The sequence below is a fragment of the Canis aureus genome, chromosome 23, assembly GCF_053574225.1.
Source record: "Canis aureus isolate CA01 chromosome 23, VMU_Caureus_v.1.0, whole genome shotgun sequence".
NCBI lineage: Eukaryota > Metazoa > Chordata > Mammalia > Carnivora > Canidae > Canis > Canis aureus.
The window spans coordinates 28,463,932-28,481,487 of NC_135633.1; the positions used below are offsets into that span (position 1 = coordinate 28,463,932).

The 17,556-nt window shown below is 55.5% G+C and overlaps 1 protein-coding gene across 5 annotated transcripts in view; it reads right to left on the reverse strand.

Moving 5' to 3' along the window:
- GDPD5 (glycerophosphodiester phosphodiesterase domain containing 5) overlaps positions 1 to 17,556 on the reverse strand; it is an 86,471-nt gene that overhangs the window by 20,864 nt on the left and 48,051 nt on the right. For 2 of the 5 annotated variants that reach the window (XM_077867071.1, XM_077867072.1), the window contains exons 4-6: positions 6,642 to 6,745; positions 3,523 to 3,616; positions 2,863 to 2,922 (exon numbers count right to left, since the gene is read on the reverse strand). In XM_077867071.1, coding sequence (XP_077723197.1) covers positions 2,863 to 2,922; positions 3,523 to 3,616; positions 6,642 to 6,745 — 258 coding nt within the window. Of the gene's footprint in view, positions 1 to 2,862; positions 2,923 to 3,522; positions 3,617 to 6,641; positions 6,746 to 7,170; positions 7,308 to 9,450; positions 9,633 to 17,556 lie in introns of those variants that run through there. The other 3 variants (XM_077867070.1, XM_077867069.1, XM_077867073.1) reach the window with 3 other exon arrangements.

Sequence of the window (17,556 nt, forward strand, 5' to 3'; positions counted from 1 at the left end):
CTTCTAGCATGTGGAAAATGCTGAATCTAAGTCATCGAGAGAGAAATGTACAGTAAACTACTGGCAGCATCATCCTCACCCATCAGACTGGCCAAAGTCAAGAAATCTGGGAATGCTTTACAGCAAGGGTGTTTTCTAAGCCCAGACTGCAGGGCATGTGTCGCTGGCCCTGGGCCAGAAGGCCGAGTGGCAAGAACTAGTGAGAGTGCACACTCTTGACCACACACTTCCCTGCCCAGCTCACTGCCACACTGTATGGGCGAGGAAGTGAGAACTCTGGGATCCGGGGCAGGCGCATCAGCCTGGAATGAGGGACGGGGTGGGGGGGGCAGGGTACAGGAGCCAGGAGTGGACACCCGTGGGGACACTCTCCACGCAAGGAGCTCTGGTTTTGCCAAGGTGCAGAAGATACTTCTTTAAATATTTTTTTTTTTTATTGGGCACCTGGGTGGCTCAGTGGTTGAGTGTCTGCCTTTGGCTCAGGTTGTGATCCCGGGGTCCTGTGACTGAGTCCTGCATTGGGCTCCTTGCAGGAACCCTCTTCTCTCTCTGCCTGTGTCTCTGCTTCTGTGTCTCTCATGAATAAATAAATAAAATCTTTTTTAAAAAAATGATCAACAAGATAAAAAAAAGATTTTTAAGAATTTATTTGAGAGAGCAAGCTAGCAAAAGAGAGCAGGGGCAGGGAGGAGAAGGAAAAGCAGATTCCCTGTGAGCACCAAGCCCCACTTAGGGCTCTGTCCTGTACCCTGAGATCATGACCTGAACTGAAGGCAGACACTTAACCTAACCTACTGAGCCAGCCAGGTGCCCCCCAAGGTGCAGAAGACAGGGAGCAGGCTAGTACTTGTAATCGAGGGAGGAGGAAAAAGGAAATGTATTTGCCTATTTGCACATACTTAGAGTACCTCTAGAAAGGTAGTAGGGAGATTCACACTGCATAACTTTTTCGTACCTTTTAAATTTTGAACTGTGTCAGTGTATTAGATGGTCAAAATTTGGTTTAAAACAAAAAAGATAGGATTCTTTAGAATCTTAGGATCGAGTGATAGAATCTTTGAAGCAGAAGAGTAGAATTTCCAGTCCCTGCTTGAATCTTCCGACCCCCAGGTACTCCCTCCATCCTGGTGCAGCAGGGCCAGCTGTGGATCAGCTCGGCCTGCAAAGCCCCTCCTCGTGCTGAGATCTCATGGGAGGGCATGGAGGGGAGAGGAAGGCAGGACTGGCACCCCAGGAGCTGGCCCTGGGGCACATGAAGGCATCTGATCCTCCCAGACCTAGGGGATGACTCCCTGTACTGATCTGCTACCCAGGCTGGCTTCATGCCTCTGGAGGCCTCTCCACCAGGATCAAGGAAGTGTGACCTGACCTGCTGAGAACCAGGCATGAGCCAGAAGAGGTAACCACAGTGGGTGCCAGCCCCACCTGGGGTGCCAGCTAATGCAGTTCTTTCAAGTGTCAGCTGCCCAGTCGGGAGAAGAAAGAGCCCCATGAGGGGGCCTTCAGAAGCCCGGAGGAGACTTCAAGATAGTGTGACAAGCAGGAGGAAGGGGGAAGGCTGCTGGCTGGCCTTCACTCCTCTCAGACTCAAGTTACCAGGATCTGACTCCCCCATGCCTGACTTCAGAGGCCCCCTGGATGCCCCCTGGCACCTGCCACTCCACACAGCCTAGCTTCTTGCCCTGTCCTCCTCCTGGTTCCTGCTCCATGTCCGCCTTCTAGCAGGAAGTGAGCCCCTCCCCTTGTCACTCTGCACCCCTCTCATGGAGGGGCTTCTGAACTTATCTTCCCCTTCTTTTAGGAGGGGGGTGGGTGAGCCACGTTCTGGTAAAAAGAGACACCTAGGCTCCCTCTGCGCCCCACATGCTCCGGGGAAGGAGGGGCTCTCATGGTCGGCTTTGTGCCACACCCCATGCCAGCTGAGGCCTCAGGAAGGGCAGGCATTGGCCACATGCATTCACATGTGTGCAATGAGTGGCCTGAGCACTAAGCCTTGGAATGTATGAAGCCTCCCCACTTTGGGCCCCACCCTGAGTGGGGCACGGGGGACACAGAGATGGGCAAAGCCAATCTGGCCTGCAAGGAGCTCCCAGACTGGGGAGGGTCGGTGTGGGGGGGGGCCAGGTGGAAGTGGACAACACAGATGCTAAGGACCGGCAGGGGAGCTGGTCAGGGCCAGGGGGAGACTGAGCAGCGTGTGGGTGGGGGACGCAAATGAAGAAAGGAGTCCAAAGGAGAGAGAGGGAGGGCAGGAGCAAAGAGGTATAGTCAAGAAGCAGCAGCCACACCAGGAGGGCCCAGGCTGTCTCATGCAGCAGAAGCGGAGGTGACCGTCCCATGCCAGAATTTGGGAGGCATGAGCAGGGCCCAAGTCATGCAGGGCCTTAGTTGGGGAGGTGGGATCACCCTGGGAGCAAGGGGAGTGGTGGGAAGGGCTCTGAGTTGGGAATAACATCACCATGTGAGTTTAACCATATTGAAGAATGAAGAGGGTGGGGGCTGGGGCTGTGACCTGTGCTGGCCAATTGGCAGCTACAGAGCTAGGATCCTAATAAGTGGGAGACCCTGAGCAAGTTTCTTAAACTCATGGTACCTCAGTCTTTCCAGCTGCAGGATGGAATGGTAAGTCCCTCCATCATAGGGTTACCATGAGGGTTAAATGGGTTAACATCAGCCAACCTATGAGAACAGTGCCAGCTACAGAGTGAGTGCTCTGGTAGCTGTCTGAACGACTGTAAGGGCAATCCAGAGGAGGGATGGCCTCCTTCCAAGGAGGAAGGATGGCGTGTCCAAGCTCTTCCTCTGCTGCCGCAGCCTGCAGCCCCCCTTCCTTCTCCCAGCCCCCATGGAGGTTGCCCTTACCTTGTGCAGCCAATGGAGGTTCATCTGCTGCCCCACGGCGATGTGACATAGTGCTAGGACCTGAGGATGGGGCCCACAGGGTAGCAGTCAGGTACCATGTGGGACCCGAAGGTTTTTGCTGGTTCCCACATGCCCTTCGGCAGTCAACAAACTGCAGTGGGGCAGGCAGTGGGAATGCTCAGCCCAGCCCAAGCCTGGCCACCTCCCAGGTTATTCTAGGCCCCTAGGCTCCTCCTCCCCTACAATTTCTTCCTCAAGAGGTCACTGGACCCTGCTGCACTTGGGCTGCCCGGTAAATGTTTTAGGAGTTTGAGGCCCCAGGGTTCTGAAGCAGACTTGAGCCTCATCCCCAGAAAGCCCCCAGCCCAGCATGGGAATTGACCTGAGTCTGAGGGAATAGAGAATTGGGAGAAGTTTCTGGAAGAGACAGTCTGCAGTGGGCCCTAACAGAAAGAAGGTTCTCACTGGGTCAGGAGGAAGACGTTCCAGGATGGGGCAAAAGCAAGATGACCTCCCACCCCAGAGGTGCAGCAGGCTAAGGGGCTCTGGGAAAAAGCCAGCTTCCCCCTTTAGACCAGGGTAACCCTGCATCGGCCCATGCAAGCTGCCTCCCTCCCCCTGGGAGCAGGGCTGCCCACCCTCTGGGACGGCCCCACGTACCAGGAGGCCCGCGATGTAGGTGAAGGCGGCAGCTGTGGTCATGAGGATGGGCACGGACCAGTCACTCCAGTAGCCCATGCGGTTGTAGAGGTACCTGCCAGGAGGAGAAGAGGTCAGACCTGCACCAGGGAACCAGGAGGCTCCCCTGGGCCAGCAGGCCGTCAGCGCTCACAGCCAGCCTCAGTGACCAGGCCTTGGACCTCTCAGTAATGATATCACAGTCTCCGTGCTCACCGGTCAGGCCTGTCCAGGGCTCACAATGGACCCCGGGGCAGGCCAAGAAGCATAAAGAAGAAAACAACAGTTCTCCATATTTCTGTAGCCCAGGAGTAACCATTAGCAAGACTTTGCATACTTTTCTTCCAGTGGGTTTCCCATGGTTATATATTTATAAAATAGCAAAGCCAGGACCTTGCCATGTCCAGCACATGCTCAGCTTGGGTTTCAGAGGGAGGTGCAGAGGGTTCAGATCCCCACTCTCTGCCTCTTACTGGCCTGCAGAGGTGACAGGCTTCCCTGATTCTAAGATGCCATTGACTGTGACATTCATCTTAATTTTGATGCTAAAATGTGAAAGTCTGGGGGTCTTAGGATTGATAAATCGGAATCCCGGACTTCTCTGAGCCTTAGCTTCTTCATCTGTAGGCTGGAGAGAACAAAGTGTCCTTCACGGGGCTTCTAGAGCACGAAAGGAGGCAAGGCACGTGGTAGTACTCAGTCAGTTCTCTTCTCATTATTAACACAAGAATTTACTGATGTCAGTAAAAATCCCAAGGAAATGTGATTTTTGAAAAGCCATGTGTCTGCTGAATTAATGTGCCATATGTAGTCAACTTTCTACTAATGAAGACAGATTGCAATGATTCACTCTTATAAATGAACACAAAAAAGAAAATTTTGCATATAGCTCTATTATTTTCTTAGGCTCCTACAAATAGAATCATAGGCCAAAGGGAATGAACTTTTTAAGGCTCCTGAGAGCTACTGCTGAGCTGCTCTCCAGAAAGACTGAGCCACCTGCATCCTCCCTGGACAGCTGGGGACACTGAAGCTCAGAGAAGACAGCAGTTCACCCAGAGTAGTCAGAGAATGTGAGCCGGCCCCAGGTGCTTTCCAGCCTGCTGCCACCTTTGGCCTGGGCAAGGGGCTGGGAGGAGACACCAGGAGGACACTCTGGGGCACCTGCCCTTCCCTGACCCTCATCCTCAGTTGCAGGTGAAAATCTGCTGCTTAGAAGACCACTGAGTGCACCCTTCTCACCATACAGCTGGAGAAACTGAGGCCCAAAGAAGGGCAGGACCTGCTCCTTGGGAATGACTCCTGAGAGCTGTTTGGTGACACTTGTCTCTCACTTTTGGCAGGGAGCCCTCCTGGAGAGCAGCGCCCACACGGCCCCCTCCCTGGCTCTCTGCATCCAGCCCTGACCACCTGCCTCTTGCTCATGTCCTCTCACTTGTGTGAACCATCCCCAGACGCTGTCGAGACCAGGAGGGCCGGGCCCGGGTCTCCTGAATCCCAGCACCAACTCCAACAAACTGAGAGGACAGGCTGAGGGAGCTACGGGTCTTGAGGCCATCACTAAGTCCCAGGCCTTCCCCTTGCAGCCTCCCCAACAGGGCAGGCACCTGTGCTCTGCTTGAGCTGCCCAGTGACAGGGCGCTCACTCTAGGCAGAGGGAGGTAGTTCTGTGGACAGTGTGATCCAGTCAGCCACGCTCAGGTCCCTGCCTGCCTCTTGCTGTGTGACTTTGGAAAGTTTACGTAACCTCTCTGAGCTTCAGTCTCCTCAGACGGTCCTCAAACTACTTTGGCACTAACTGGTTTTGTGGCCACAGGTGAGTCCTGCCCTCTCTGGGCCTTAGTTTCCCCATCTGTACATGATGGGGGTAGACCGGACGAGCTCCCAGGAAACAGCCCGCCAGTTCAGCCCAGTCCAAAGTCTGCAGTGGAGGGCCAGCAGGGAATGTTTCCATTTATGCACAACAGTGCTTTGGGTATCTGTGAGGATGAATAATTGATTTATGGCATTTAATAAAGGCCAGAGGCCACCTCTGTGACTCAGGCTCATCTTGCCAGGCTGCAGGGGGACAGCGGCACATCCTTTATTGTGCTCATTAATAACAGGGGCACAGCCTTGTGCCATGCAGAGGGGAGTGGATGCCCAGATTCCACTAATGGCATCTTAGGATCATCTCAGAATCCTAGAACCACAGCACTTCAGAAGCCCAGAGTCCTGGAAATCCCAAATTCTAACCTCATGGCCACCTTCCAGCTGGAGCTCTGGCCTCCCAGGAAGCAGCCCTGAGGGTGATGTGGAGCTCTGGGCCCTCGTATGGTCATCATCTCTTTTCATCCTCAGAAAGACCTTATGACAGTGGAGTTATCCCATTTTACGGAAGAGGAAACTGAGCCTAAGAGGGGCTCAACTTAGTGTGCTCATGGTCACAGTGAACTGAGCTGAACTTTCAACAGGATGGAGAGTGAGGAGGCCTGGCTTCCAAGCCCCACGTCGGCTCCCACTGGCTGTGTGACCTGGGGCCTCCGTTTCCATGCCTGTCAGTGGAGGAGTTCCCCACCAGAACCCAGGGAACTTACCCCCTTCCTGTGCTCTTCACTGTCTGACAAAGGTAGGCAGCGGAGGCGGTGAGGAAGAAGCAAGTACCCTGGTGCTCTGGTACCAGCCTCAGATGGCCCTGCCCTTGGAGCTGAGGAGTGCTGAGCTATCCTAGAACCGTAGCATCTGCTAGCCCTGCCCAAGGTCCTGCTTAGGGATTTCGGATGCCTGGGGGCTGGGGTCACCTCCTCTGCCGAGGCCCTGGCCTTTCTGGGCCTTGGGATTCTTGTCCACAATGAGGTCCAGAGACCCCAGACCTGGGCTGAGCCCTGCCCCAGCCTCCTGTTCCTATTTTCCATGACAGCTCAGCAGGAAAGAGTTCCCTGTTCTCCCTAGTGGCCCTCAGCTCCTGCAAGGCCTTTGTGCTTTCCAGAGGATCACCCTGTCCCCAAAAGGCATACACAAGCTCTGGGGCCCAGCCTGGGAGACAGGTTCAAACCAAAGCCCCCCAGTTCCAGCCCAAGGTCCAGGCCCCCATGTCCCCTGTCCACCCCATACCCACTTACCAGTTGAATTCATCGTAGTCATTGTGCACTTCCCACCAGAAGTAGAGCCAGGTGAGTGTGAGGCCGAAGGTGAAGGTGAGGAGCAGGAACCAGAGGCGTTCCCACTGGAAGAGCAGAGCAAGGAAAGGAGACAAGTGAGGTCAGCGGCTGGCCCCTTGGGCCACCTCCCACCTAGAATGTTCTTCTGACCTCCCCCTTTATAGCTAAACCTGCCAAGCAGGGATTGCTTCTATCCTATTCATCCTGGTGGGGACCTGCCCAACACCCAAAAAGTAGGGAGCTAGGAGCAGCATTAGGGGTCTGCCCCAGGCGTCTTCTGTTCCTCTTTGGCTGAAGCCTTTCCAGGGTGCACCAGCTTCCCCATTCTGGTGATGGCCCCCAGGAGCAAAGGCCACATGTGCCCTAAGCCTTGGCACCAGCATGGTCCTCTGCAGCCTGTGAGGTTACATCCCTCACCTCCTTCCCTTCTCACACACACCTACAGTGTAGGCTTTGCTTCTCACCCCTGCCTCATGCTACTCAAACTCACTGAGGCTCAGAGAGGTGAAGCAACTTGCCCTAGTCACACAGCAAGGAAGCAGAGGATTAAAGACCAGCACCCCAGTCTCTGGACTTGAAGCATTGTGTTCCCCCCACCACCACCAGGTGTCAGCCCCTCAGGGCTGGGCCATGTAGCCATCCCCTCCCCACCCCCGTTCCTGCAGGGATGGGGTCCCTCCCCCCCCCCCCCATTGCTGCTTCCGGAGAGGTCTGCAGGCACTTCCGGCTGGGCCCTCAGGTTTATCCCTGCTTTCGTCTGTCCCCTTATCTCAGAAGCACAACAAGCTGGGAACATCCTGCTCTCTGGGAAACTGCTGAGATCATCAGAACAATCCAACAGCCTTTGAGGGGAAGTCAGTGCAGAAAAGAACCTTGGGGGACTGCAGGGCTTGGGTGGCCCAGGCATCTCTTGCCTGGCCACTGCCCAGAACCCTTGCAAGCTCCCTGCAGTTCCCCTAGGCTTCTTTGATCCTTCTAGCCCAGAGGCATGGTTCTAACCCTGGTGTAACCTCTTGATGGCGCTCCTCACTGCTTAGCCAGGTAGGGAGGTCCCTCTGGGGGTGCTCCCCTCACCCCCCCAGCTGCATCCCCTTCCCCAACCAGTTCCCTCACCCTGGAAGAGTCACTGCACCCTGGCTTATTTGCTTATTTCCTGGACTCCACCTCTGCCACCCACGGCATCAGTGCATCTGTCTCTAAACTCATGCCCTGTGCACCGTGGTCCTCTCCTGTGACCGTGTCTCCCAAATGACTGTGTGATCTACAAGGACACTCCCTTACAATTTATGACTGTAGGCAGGAACACACATATAAGAGGAGGGAAAGTTCATTCACTGCCCAGGACACCTCCATCCCATGCCACCAAGAGACACCGCAGTGGAGCGGTTATACATACAGTGTCTGGAGCCAGACTCCCCATTTACCACTTACAAGCCGTATGACCTCAGGCATTACAAGCTGATGTAACCCCACTGTGCCTAGTTTATTCGTGTGTGTGGTGAGGAGAGTAGTAGTACTGACACCGTGGGGTCGATTTGAGGATCAAATGAGATAATACAAGCCATGTTCTCAGAACCAGGCCCGCACGGTCAGTGCTCTAGCAGTGCATCTTCAAGCACGCTCTGCCTCTCCCAGCATGTTGGGAAAGGCCCTTAGACCCAGAAGAGCCATGATGATCCACACTGAGCACCCACTCCATGCCTAGGCCTGGGCAAGGGGGTCCGAGCTTGGGTGACAGTTAAAGCAGCCTCCTCCGCTCACCGTCATGTACAAAGCCAGGCTGCCTTGCTTTGCCCCACTTTGCACATAAACAGATGTGGAGGTGACAACTCCCTGAAACCAGCTTTCCAGCAGGTGGTGGTGGGTGGCTTCTCAGACAGTAGACCACTTGCGTCTGTCCCACCCAGACAGAGGATGGCACGAGCCCCAGCTCCAGGCCCACGAGGCTCAGCCTTGCTCGGGAGTGGAGAAACCCCAGATAGAGGCAGGGCAAGCCATGGGCCGTCCTGGAGCATGGGAACCCTGACAGCCACCAAACAACCTGCGTGGCTGGGACCATTCGGGGGAACAGAGAGGAGCCACAGTTCAGCCGTGGGGCTGAGGGCTGTGGGATGCCACGTCTGAGCCAGCATCCCCAGCCCAGCTGACCTAGCATCCCCCAGGCCTTGACTTTCTCAAAGTCCCTCTTGCTGCCTCCAGTCCTTATTTGCTCGTAACTAAGAATTCATTCGCCCCCATTCCTGCAGAGTGCAGCTGGCTGGTCCCAGGCCAGCTTAAACATCGGTCTTCCAAGACTGATCCACCTCTGGTCATGTCATGCCCCAGCTCAGGAATCTCGCTGGCTTTAGCCATCACCTCTGCCCCCTAACAGGCACTTTCCAGCCCAGGCACCAAATCACCCGCAGTTCCTCAAACAGGCTCTTTCAAGCCCCATGCTTCTGCACAAACCATTCCCTCCATTTAGAAGGCAATTCCTCCTCCCAAGGCATTCCCTGTCCCGGCAGAGTGAATCTCCTCTCCACGGAGTTCACAGCCCTGGCCTCCCTGTCCTGGCACAGACCCCACGGTTCTGTAACTGTCCCTATGTGCCAGTCTCCTCTGCTGTACTGTAAGCACCTTCCAGATCTGGGGGGGGAGGGGGGTCTTCATAGTCCCAGGGTAGGGAGGGAACCTAAGCAAGTTTTGATAGTGAAATGGTAGGTGAGAAAAGACCCTTTCTCCAGCTCCAGCATGAGGATGTCACCCAGGAGAGATTTCACCGGGGGCTTACCATCCCACCCCCGACAGAGGGGACCCCCAGCTGGCAGCAGTGAGCGGCTGTCTGTCCGTAGAGCTTGCTCCACTTCAGCAGGGGCAAGGCTGCTGCACGTCTGGCCAGCAACAAGGTTCTGCGAGGGCTCTGGGTGAAGGGTGAGCCCCAGCCCATGATGGGTCCAGTCCCAGGCAAGCAGTCTGGAATTCGGGACAGTGGCATGTTAGAGAACCTCCTACAGGTGCTGGCCAGGCGAGGTGTGACGCGGGCCCCAGGGGCAATTCTGGCAGGTGGCCAGGAAGACCATGGGTGTTGGGGGGCCCTGCGCACTAAGGCCACTGTCCCCACCTGGCCAGATCCTGACAGCAGGGCAGGAGGGACGGCAAGAATGTAGAGCTACCCTAATGAAGCTGGACACCGGCCCAGATGAGAAAATTTGAGCTGGCAAGTGGGTGAGGCACCCAGGGTCTGGCAGAGATGGAGGCCAGGCCTAAGGATCAGAACCAGGCAGGAGCTGGGGGTGGGGGCCACCTAGAGATGAGACTCTTGGGAGCCTGAAGCTGGGGGGCCTATGGCCACAGGGAGCCGGTAGATGGGGATGAAGAGGCCCAACCCCAGTGGGGAGGCAGCAGATCGCTGTAAGAACAATCGGAGGAAAAACCTGGATGTGGGGGAAGGGCTGGAAGAAATGGGAGGGGAAGGCCAAGCACTGGTGGAGGAAGGGGCGGGCAGCAGCTCCACCAACAGAGAGGCTCTGAAGGGCACTAAAGGTCCTTTGTCGGGGCCCCCACAGGAGAGAGGCCTGGGCTACCTCCCAGGAGGTCTGAGCTCTGAGGTCATGGCCAGCTGGGAGGGATGTGGACCCACCGGCCCTCCCTGACTTCCTCTGGCCTGCACAGGGCCTGGGGCTCTCTACTTGTGGGTTTTTATCCCCATCCAAGAGCAAATGAGAAGGGCCAGCACACAGAGCTGAGGGAGCTGTGGACCCCAGCACTAAGAAGTGGCTCTCGCATCATACTTACCATTGGTATATAGATTTCTCATGGCCCCTTTCCAGCGGATGCTGGACATAGTCCTGGAGAAGGGGAGCCTTTTGCTAATTTGCACAAAGGCTCAAATATGGGTAAGTAGAGAGGAGTCAGAGATTGAGCAACATGGCCAAGGTCATCTAGAAGGGGAAGATGGAGGTGGGATTGAACCCAGGTGTCCTGACAGGAGGCAGCGGTCTGCAGGTTCCTTTGAGAGCTGGCCCTGCCAGCTGGGACCTAGTATAGTAGCCCCAGGTCAGCCTGGTCCCCTGCAATTCCTTGCTCCTGTCTCTCCGGGCTCCACCTGAGGCCAAACCCCCTCCTTCAGCAAGCACTCCCATCCCTCAGCCCTTGAAGACTTCCTTTCCCTGAGCACTTCTGCACAGACTCTTGGTACCCACCAACTTGGCCCTCAATCATATTCTGAAATTTGGACATGGAAAGAGCCTGGGCTCTGGAAGCAGATGGACCAGTCTCTGCCCCTTGGGCCAGTTAACCCCTCTGAGCCTCAGTTTCCTCATCTGTAAAATGGGAAGAATAACCCCCTACCTTGGAGGGGTGATATTAAATGAGGTGATGTATGTCAAGTGGCACACAGTAGGTGCTTCAAAAGGGACAGTTCCCTGGGCTGGGGACTCCTTCAGGACAGGGATGGCTAAAATATGTCTGTGTACCCTGGCCTCATCCTGCAGAGAATAAGGTGGTGCTCGGTTATGGTGTGAAGAACAGAAGAAGGTGCGAGCATGCCTGATGCGGGGAGGCTCAGGCCACCAGTGCACAAGGCCACCCTCCCACACAGACATAGCCTCAGGCTGAGCCTGCAGCCTCGAGGAACCAAGGGAAGGAGCTCCTGTGATACTCCGCCCCCTTCCCTTCAGAGCCCCAGCCGCCGAGAACAAAGGTCAGAAGTCCCTGAGCTGACTGGGCAGCAGCGGGCACAGGGGAGGGGAGAGCAGCTGGGGAAGGGGACAGGCCCTGGCTGGGAGCTGGGAGCGGGGGCTGAGGGAGAACCCCAGGGGCCCAAGCCCCAGAGCCTAGGGCATTCAGCCCCACACCTCCTGCCTCCTCTCCTCCCGTGCTTGTCCCCACGCTCCCTCCAGGAAGACAGGTCCCTCCAGCCTGCGCCAAGCAATGGTGTGCCAGCGTCCCAGAGGCCACTGTTTCTCCTCCCTGTCTTCTGCTGATTGTCTCCTTTTCTCCTCACCCCTCTTCATCTCTGTCCCGCCCACTCCAGAGCCTTCTGCATTCAGAGAGAAACTAAAGGAGCTTATGAGAAGGAGGGGGGGGGGGTGCAAGGGGCAGTCACACAGCCCGGGGCTGCAGCCACAAACCCTACACAGGAAGTGTGGGGCCAGGCCCCAGCTGCAGCTGGCTGCTCCCCTCAGGCCCCTGCCAGGATGCGCACAGACACGGCTCCCGCTCCTGGGGACCCTTCCAGTCTTGGCTCCGCCACAGACCTCAGATTCACAGGATGGCAGAGCCAGTGCTGGACTCCTGATCTCCCCTGTCGCCCCCGAGGCAGGGACTGCCGCTGCAGCCTCCGGGAGAGGTGCCCACCCAGCTTCTGCTCCTGCAGCTCCAGGGATGGGCACTCGCCCTCTGGATGCTGCATGGTCCTCCTCTAGACAGAAAGTTCTTCCTCCTAAGACAGCAGCCGGATAGGGACACACTGCCTTGGGAGCCCAGGGACGCGGGCTTCGAATCCCGGACTGGCCACCTACTAAATGGGTGGCCTTGGAGGAGACAACAGCAGGTGGGCAGGCTGCACAGAGCAGCAGGACCTGAGTGTCCCACCATCCCTCCCTGATGTGCCACTGACATCTACCTCCACAACTGCCACCTGCAGCTGGTCCTCTGACACCACACAGAACAAGTCCAGCAAAGGGGCAAGAAATATTGGGGTCAAATGGCCAGGGCATGGGAGAGATATGACCAAGAGTTGGATTTTCATTCTCAGCCTTCCTCCCCATTAGCTGCAGGGCTGTGGGCCAGTCACTGAGGACCAAGCCTCAGCTTCCTCCTCCATTCACAGGGATGACATCACCTCTACCTCACGGAGGGCTGCCAGGCCCGCATGTGATTACAGATGTAAGCTGTAAGTCACCAAATCCACGATCGTTCCTATAATTATCATCTCGCATCTGACAGCCCTTTAATTATGTGAAGACAGTGATCAAGACGTCCCCCGCCCCCTGCTCTACAGCAAATTTTTTCCGGCTGCTGAGGACAGCCGGTAGCTCACCTGCCCCTGGCCTGGGGTTGGTGCCAGGGTCGGCAGGAGACAGAGGGCGGGCCCAGTTTTGCAGACTGCTGTCCTAGAAGCAGGCAGGGATGAAGGAAGGAGACCCTGGCACAGCAGCTGCCCCATGCCCCCTCCTAGCCCTGCACTGCTGGCTTTGGGGGACAGAGCCCTGCGAAGCCAGAATTCACACTCGGGTCTGAGTGCCTTCAGCATCTTCAGCTATCCCAGAGCAACAAGCAGGACAGGTAATTATCCTTGTCTGACCAAGGCGGAAATTGGCTCAGAGGGGCAAAGCCTTGGACCAAGGTCACCAAGTGAGTCATAGGCAGTGCCAGGCCAGGAACTCTGGAATTTCAGTTAGAAAAGAGTTCAGACCTCATCTCACCTCATCCTCTACAGGCCCAGTTCCGAAATGGAAAAACTGAGACCCAGAGAAGGGGGATAGCCTGGAAGCAAGGACACAAGATTAATACATGGCAAATTAGTACAGAAACGATGAAGAATCCAACAGATGGTGTCAGGACATCTGGACATCCATCTGGTAAAAAAATTAGACCTCTACCTCACACCCCATACCAAACCAAATCCCAGAAGCTCCCCTCTCTCCTTGCCGCCACTCTCTTTAGTGACCCTAGACACATGCTGAGCCCTGCACCATGCAACGTGAAGGAGGCCTGGAATCCCCTCTGAGCAACCCCCACAGATTGCAAGGCAATTCCAATCCCAGGAATCAACGTGGCAAATGGGGCAAGCATGGGCTTCTCAGGAGTACAGGGCCAATGACAGGAGGAGGAAAGATGGTCTGGAGGGCTTCCTGGAGGAGGAAATGTCTGCTGCAGAGTTGGAAGGAATGGGCTTGCTGGGATGACAGGTTAGGGAGCCTGGACTGGGGCACACACCTCAGCAGCTTTTGCTTGGGGAGCTGGCTTCTTTTCCTCTGGGCATATAGAAGCTTTCCCTATATAAGAGTATTTATCTTCCTATATACTGTTTATTGTCTTTTATTTGATCATTTTACTTTAATTTTTTTATTATGCTTTTTGTATAAAAATTTAAATTTTCAGGGTGCCTGGGTGGCTTAGTTAAGTGTCTGACTTCAGCTCGGGACATGATCTCAGGGTCCGGGGATCGAGACCCACATCAGGCTCCTGGCTTAGCGGAGAGTCTGCTTGTTCCTCTGCCTCTCCCCCACCACTCGTACCCTCTAACACACTCTCTTTCTCAAATAAACAAAATCTTTAAAGAAAAAAAAATTTTTTTAATTGTCATGTAGTCAAATCTACCCCTCTTTTTCTTTCTTTCTTTTTTTTAAGATTTTATTTATTAAAAAAAAAAAGATTTTATTTATTAATTCATGAGAGACACAGAGAGAGAGAGAGGCAGAGATATAGGCAGATGGAGACTCCAGGATCACGCCCGGGGCCGAAGGCAGGCGCTAAACCGCTGAGCCACCCAGGGATCCCCCCTACCTCTCTTTTTCTTTATAGGTTTTACCTTTGATATTGTGTTTAAGAAAGGTAGCTCAAGATTATATATATGATTCTTAGTTTATCCTGGTAATTTCTTGGCTTAGTTGTTTACCTTCAAATCTGTAATCCACCCAGGGCTGTGTACGCATTTGTCTACGGCTCCAAGTGAATGTGTGTGTGCCTGGAGAGAGGGTGGAAAGCCATTCGTCTCAAGCGTGAAGATTAGAATTCCTTCTACTCTCCATCTTTCCAAGTTGTTTGAATTTTCTCTAACAAATGTGTGCTTCCTAAATAGAAAAAAAGAGCTTAAAAATAGAATAAAATACATTTTAATCCATTTGGAATTTATTTGGGTTTGAGGTAAGAGGCAGAGATCTAATTTTACTGCCACCAAATGGATACGTCAGCTGTCCCTGCACGGCTTGTGAAGTCTGCCATCATTTCCGTGTTCATGTACCACACGGCAGGCACATCCTCACATGTGCGTGCACCGCTTCTAGGCGTTCGAGTCTGTTCCAAGGCAGCCCTTGCCCCGTGGGTGGGTGCTGCCTGCGTTCCTTCCTCGTGCCTGAGCTCAGCTCCCTGCAGCGCCCTTGGGGTCCCTAGTCTGCTTTACCGTCCTCAGCACCACACGGCCCTGCAGGGACTGGAGAGAGAGACTGTGGTGCGGGGAGCCTACCCACAGAGTCTGCCCGCGCGCAGGCTAGATCTCAGGCAATGCCAGGTCCTCCAGTCCTCAGCCTGTTTCACCCTTGCCACATGCCAAATGGGGGGACTGAAGCGCCCGAGAAGCCAGGGAGATGTCAGCTGGGAAGGATGCAGGGAGCTCTGGGAGGGGAGAGACACGCAGGGATTACTCTGGCCCTGACCCAGGAGATTTGGGGGAGGGGGTGGCCTGGGGAGGTCTGAGATGTATTATAGCATTAGGGCCAAGCAGGGAAAGGGATTAGAGTCTCCACCCCCAGCCAGCTCCTGACAGCCTAAGAGGCCGGATTGATCTTTCTGGGCTACAGAGAGCCAGGCAATTAGGCTTGTGTGTGCCCCTGCTCCTGCTGGGTGCACTGGGAGGGGCTCACGAGGCAGTAGAATGAAACTAGGCCCAGCCGAGGGCACCCTGCCTCTCCGCACCCATCCCATGGGTTGCATCAGCCCATGGGGAGATAGCAGTGGAGGAGCTAGGGGGCCTTAGGAGGGATTAGCCCGAGCTCTTAGAGGGCCTTGCCAGGGCCACAGGGGGGTGGGTGGCGGCACCTCCGGCTGCTGCCCTATCATCTCCTGCCCCTTCCAGGCTCCCTCAGCAGACACCCAAGGTGGTCACCGAATGTTAGGCGCTTCCCCTGCAGTGTGGCATGGCCACGCCAGGCACCCTTGGCACCATTCAGCAAGGAGCTAGGTGGAGTGCAGGGGTTCCCAAACGCCGAGATGGCTTGGCCTTATTACAGCGATAAATCCTCCGCGCCCTTCACTGCAACAAACCAGAGCTCCACCAGCCTCTCCTCTCTCTCATGGAGGCAATAATATCATCTTCTATTTTCTTATCATAGTGGCAACCCTGCAAGGCTTAAAGGATAATACAGGTCTGATCCACATTTTATTTATTATTTTGTTTTTTATCCCCTTTTTTGGAGTGGGAAAACTGGACACTGAAAGGCGCCCCCGCCCCTCTGACCTGCTGGGCTCCTTTTCACCAAAGCACCAGAGAAGGGAACAGCCACCCCTTTGAAAGTTTATAGGGTGGACACGTTTTCCCCAAGGTTGGGACAGCAGTCTCTTGTACAAGACATGAGGTGCACTGGTACCCCTTGGGGCATGAATCTGTACCTCCATCTAACCCATAAGCAGGCTGAAGCCCAGAGACAGTCTGGCCTTGCCTAGGGTCACACACTAAGTCACTGATGTAGGCAGGGAAGAGTTCAGGGCACAGCTCCCTGGGGGATGCCCAAGCACTTCTGGCTGACTCCAGTGACACCCTGGAGCCCATTGCAAAGGCTGCTTTATCGAGGGAGCCCACCTGGATTCCCAAGTGGGATCCACTCTCCCCTATAGGCCCACCTGGTGGTGATAGGATCGTGATGAAATGCTTCTGTGACTTACCACCAGTCTGTTGCCCCATTACACAGATGAGGATCAGAAAGGTCTGGCTTCACAGAAGAACTTCACCCACAGCTTGTCTGAGTTGGGAGGTGCTGGGGGAGGCTCCCTCAACACCTCCACCCTCGTGCTCCTGCCCACCCACCTGCAGAGTCCAGTCTCCACTCTCAGGGTGGCCTAGGGGGTTCTGTGGTGAAGTCCGCACCCTCATCTGCCAAGCACAGCCAGGAGCACCAGGAGACAGCATGCACCTGTCCACACACGTATGCTTGCTCTCTCCCAGACCACCCAATACCCCAGAACTCATCGGAGGTCTTCCCTCTCTGGGCAAGGCCAGCAGAATGGCAGGTCCCTAACTGGCTTCTTCAGTACTCTTCAGCACCCCGCCTCAGGCATCCTGCCGGCCTTGCCCGAGCCCCAGGCCCTGCTCTCACAACACTGAGTTCTTTGGGAGGCACAGAAAGTCACAGTGCACAGGAGCAGCCAGATTGGAAGTGCCACGGGAGCCCAAGGGAGGGGCACCTGGTTCTTTTTTGGTTTGAGGGGGATAATTCTCCAAGAAGGCATCTGCCATGCACCTTGAGAGGTAAAGAGCGAAGGGGCATTCCAAGCGAGGGGGCAGCCTGAACACAGGCCTGGTGCTAGGAAGGGGTGAGGCTATTCTGGAAGGGGTGGGGCGTGGGGGGGAATGATAGACTCCCCCCAGCGGGGGCCTTCCTGCGTGGCTACAGGGCCTCTGGTCATAGGAGACAGACCACTGGGGGAGGGGAGACATAGTTGTGTCCCACCCTCACTGTGCTCTTCCTGAACTCTGTGGAGACCACTCTCGTCTGGCACTCACCCCGGGACACAGCATGCTTCCCCACCCCTCTCTGGAGTGGCCTCATCCAGCTAGGCTAGAAACCATGGGGTGATGGGAGGGAGGCATCGTCAGGGACTCCCTTAATCTCTTCCATCTCCAGACTGTTGATTATATCTCCCAAGTCTCTCTAGAATCCCTCCTTTCACCAGGAACCTGCACACGCTATGCCCCCCCCCCCCGCCCCCTCCCCGCCATCCCCCCAACCCCCACCCCAGGTGAGGCCTCAGCCTCCCTACCTGGCTCCCCACTCTCCCCACCTAAACGCCAGCCTCTCCGTGCACTCTCCACATCACCAGGCTGGGCCCTGCACAGCCTGAGTCTGACGGGGCTCCCTCCACCCAGGATGGGGAGTAGGCTCCGCAGCACAGCCTTAGGCTTCCCTCCTCACATGGAGCCACACTGAGGCCAAACTGCTTTCGGTTCCCAAACAAG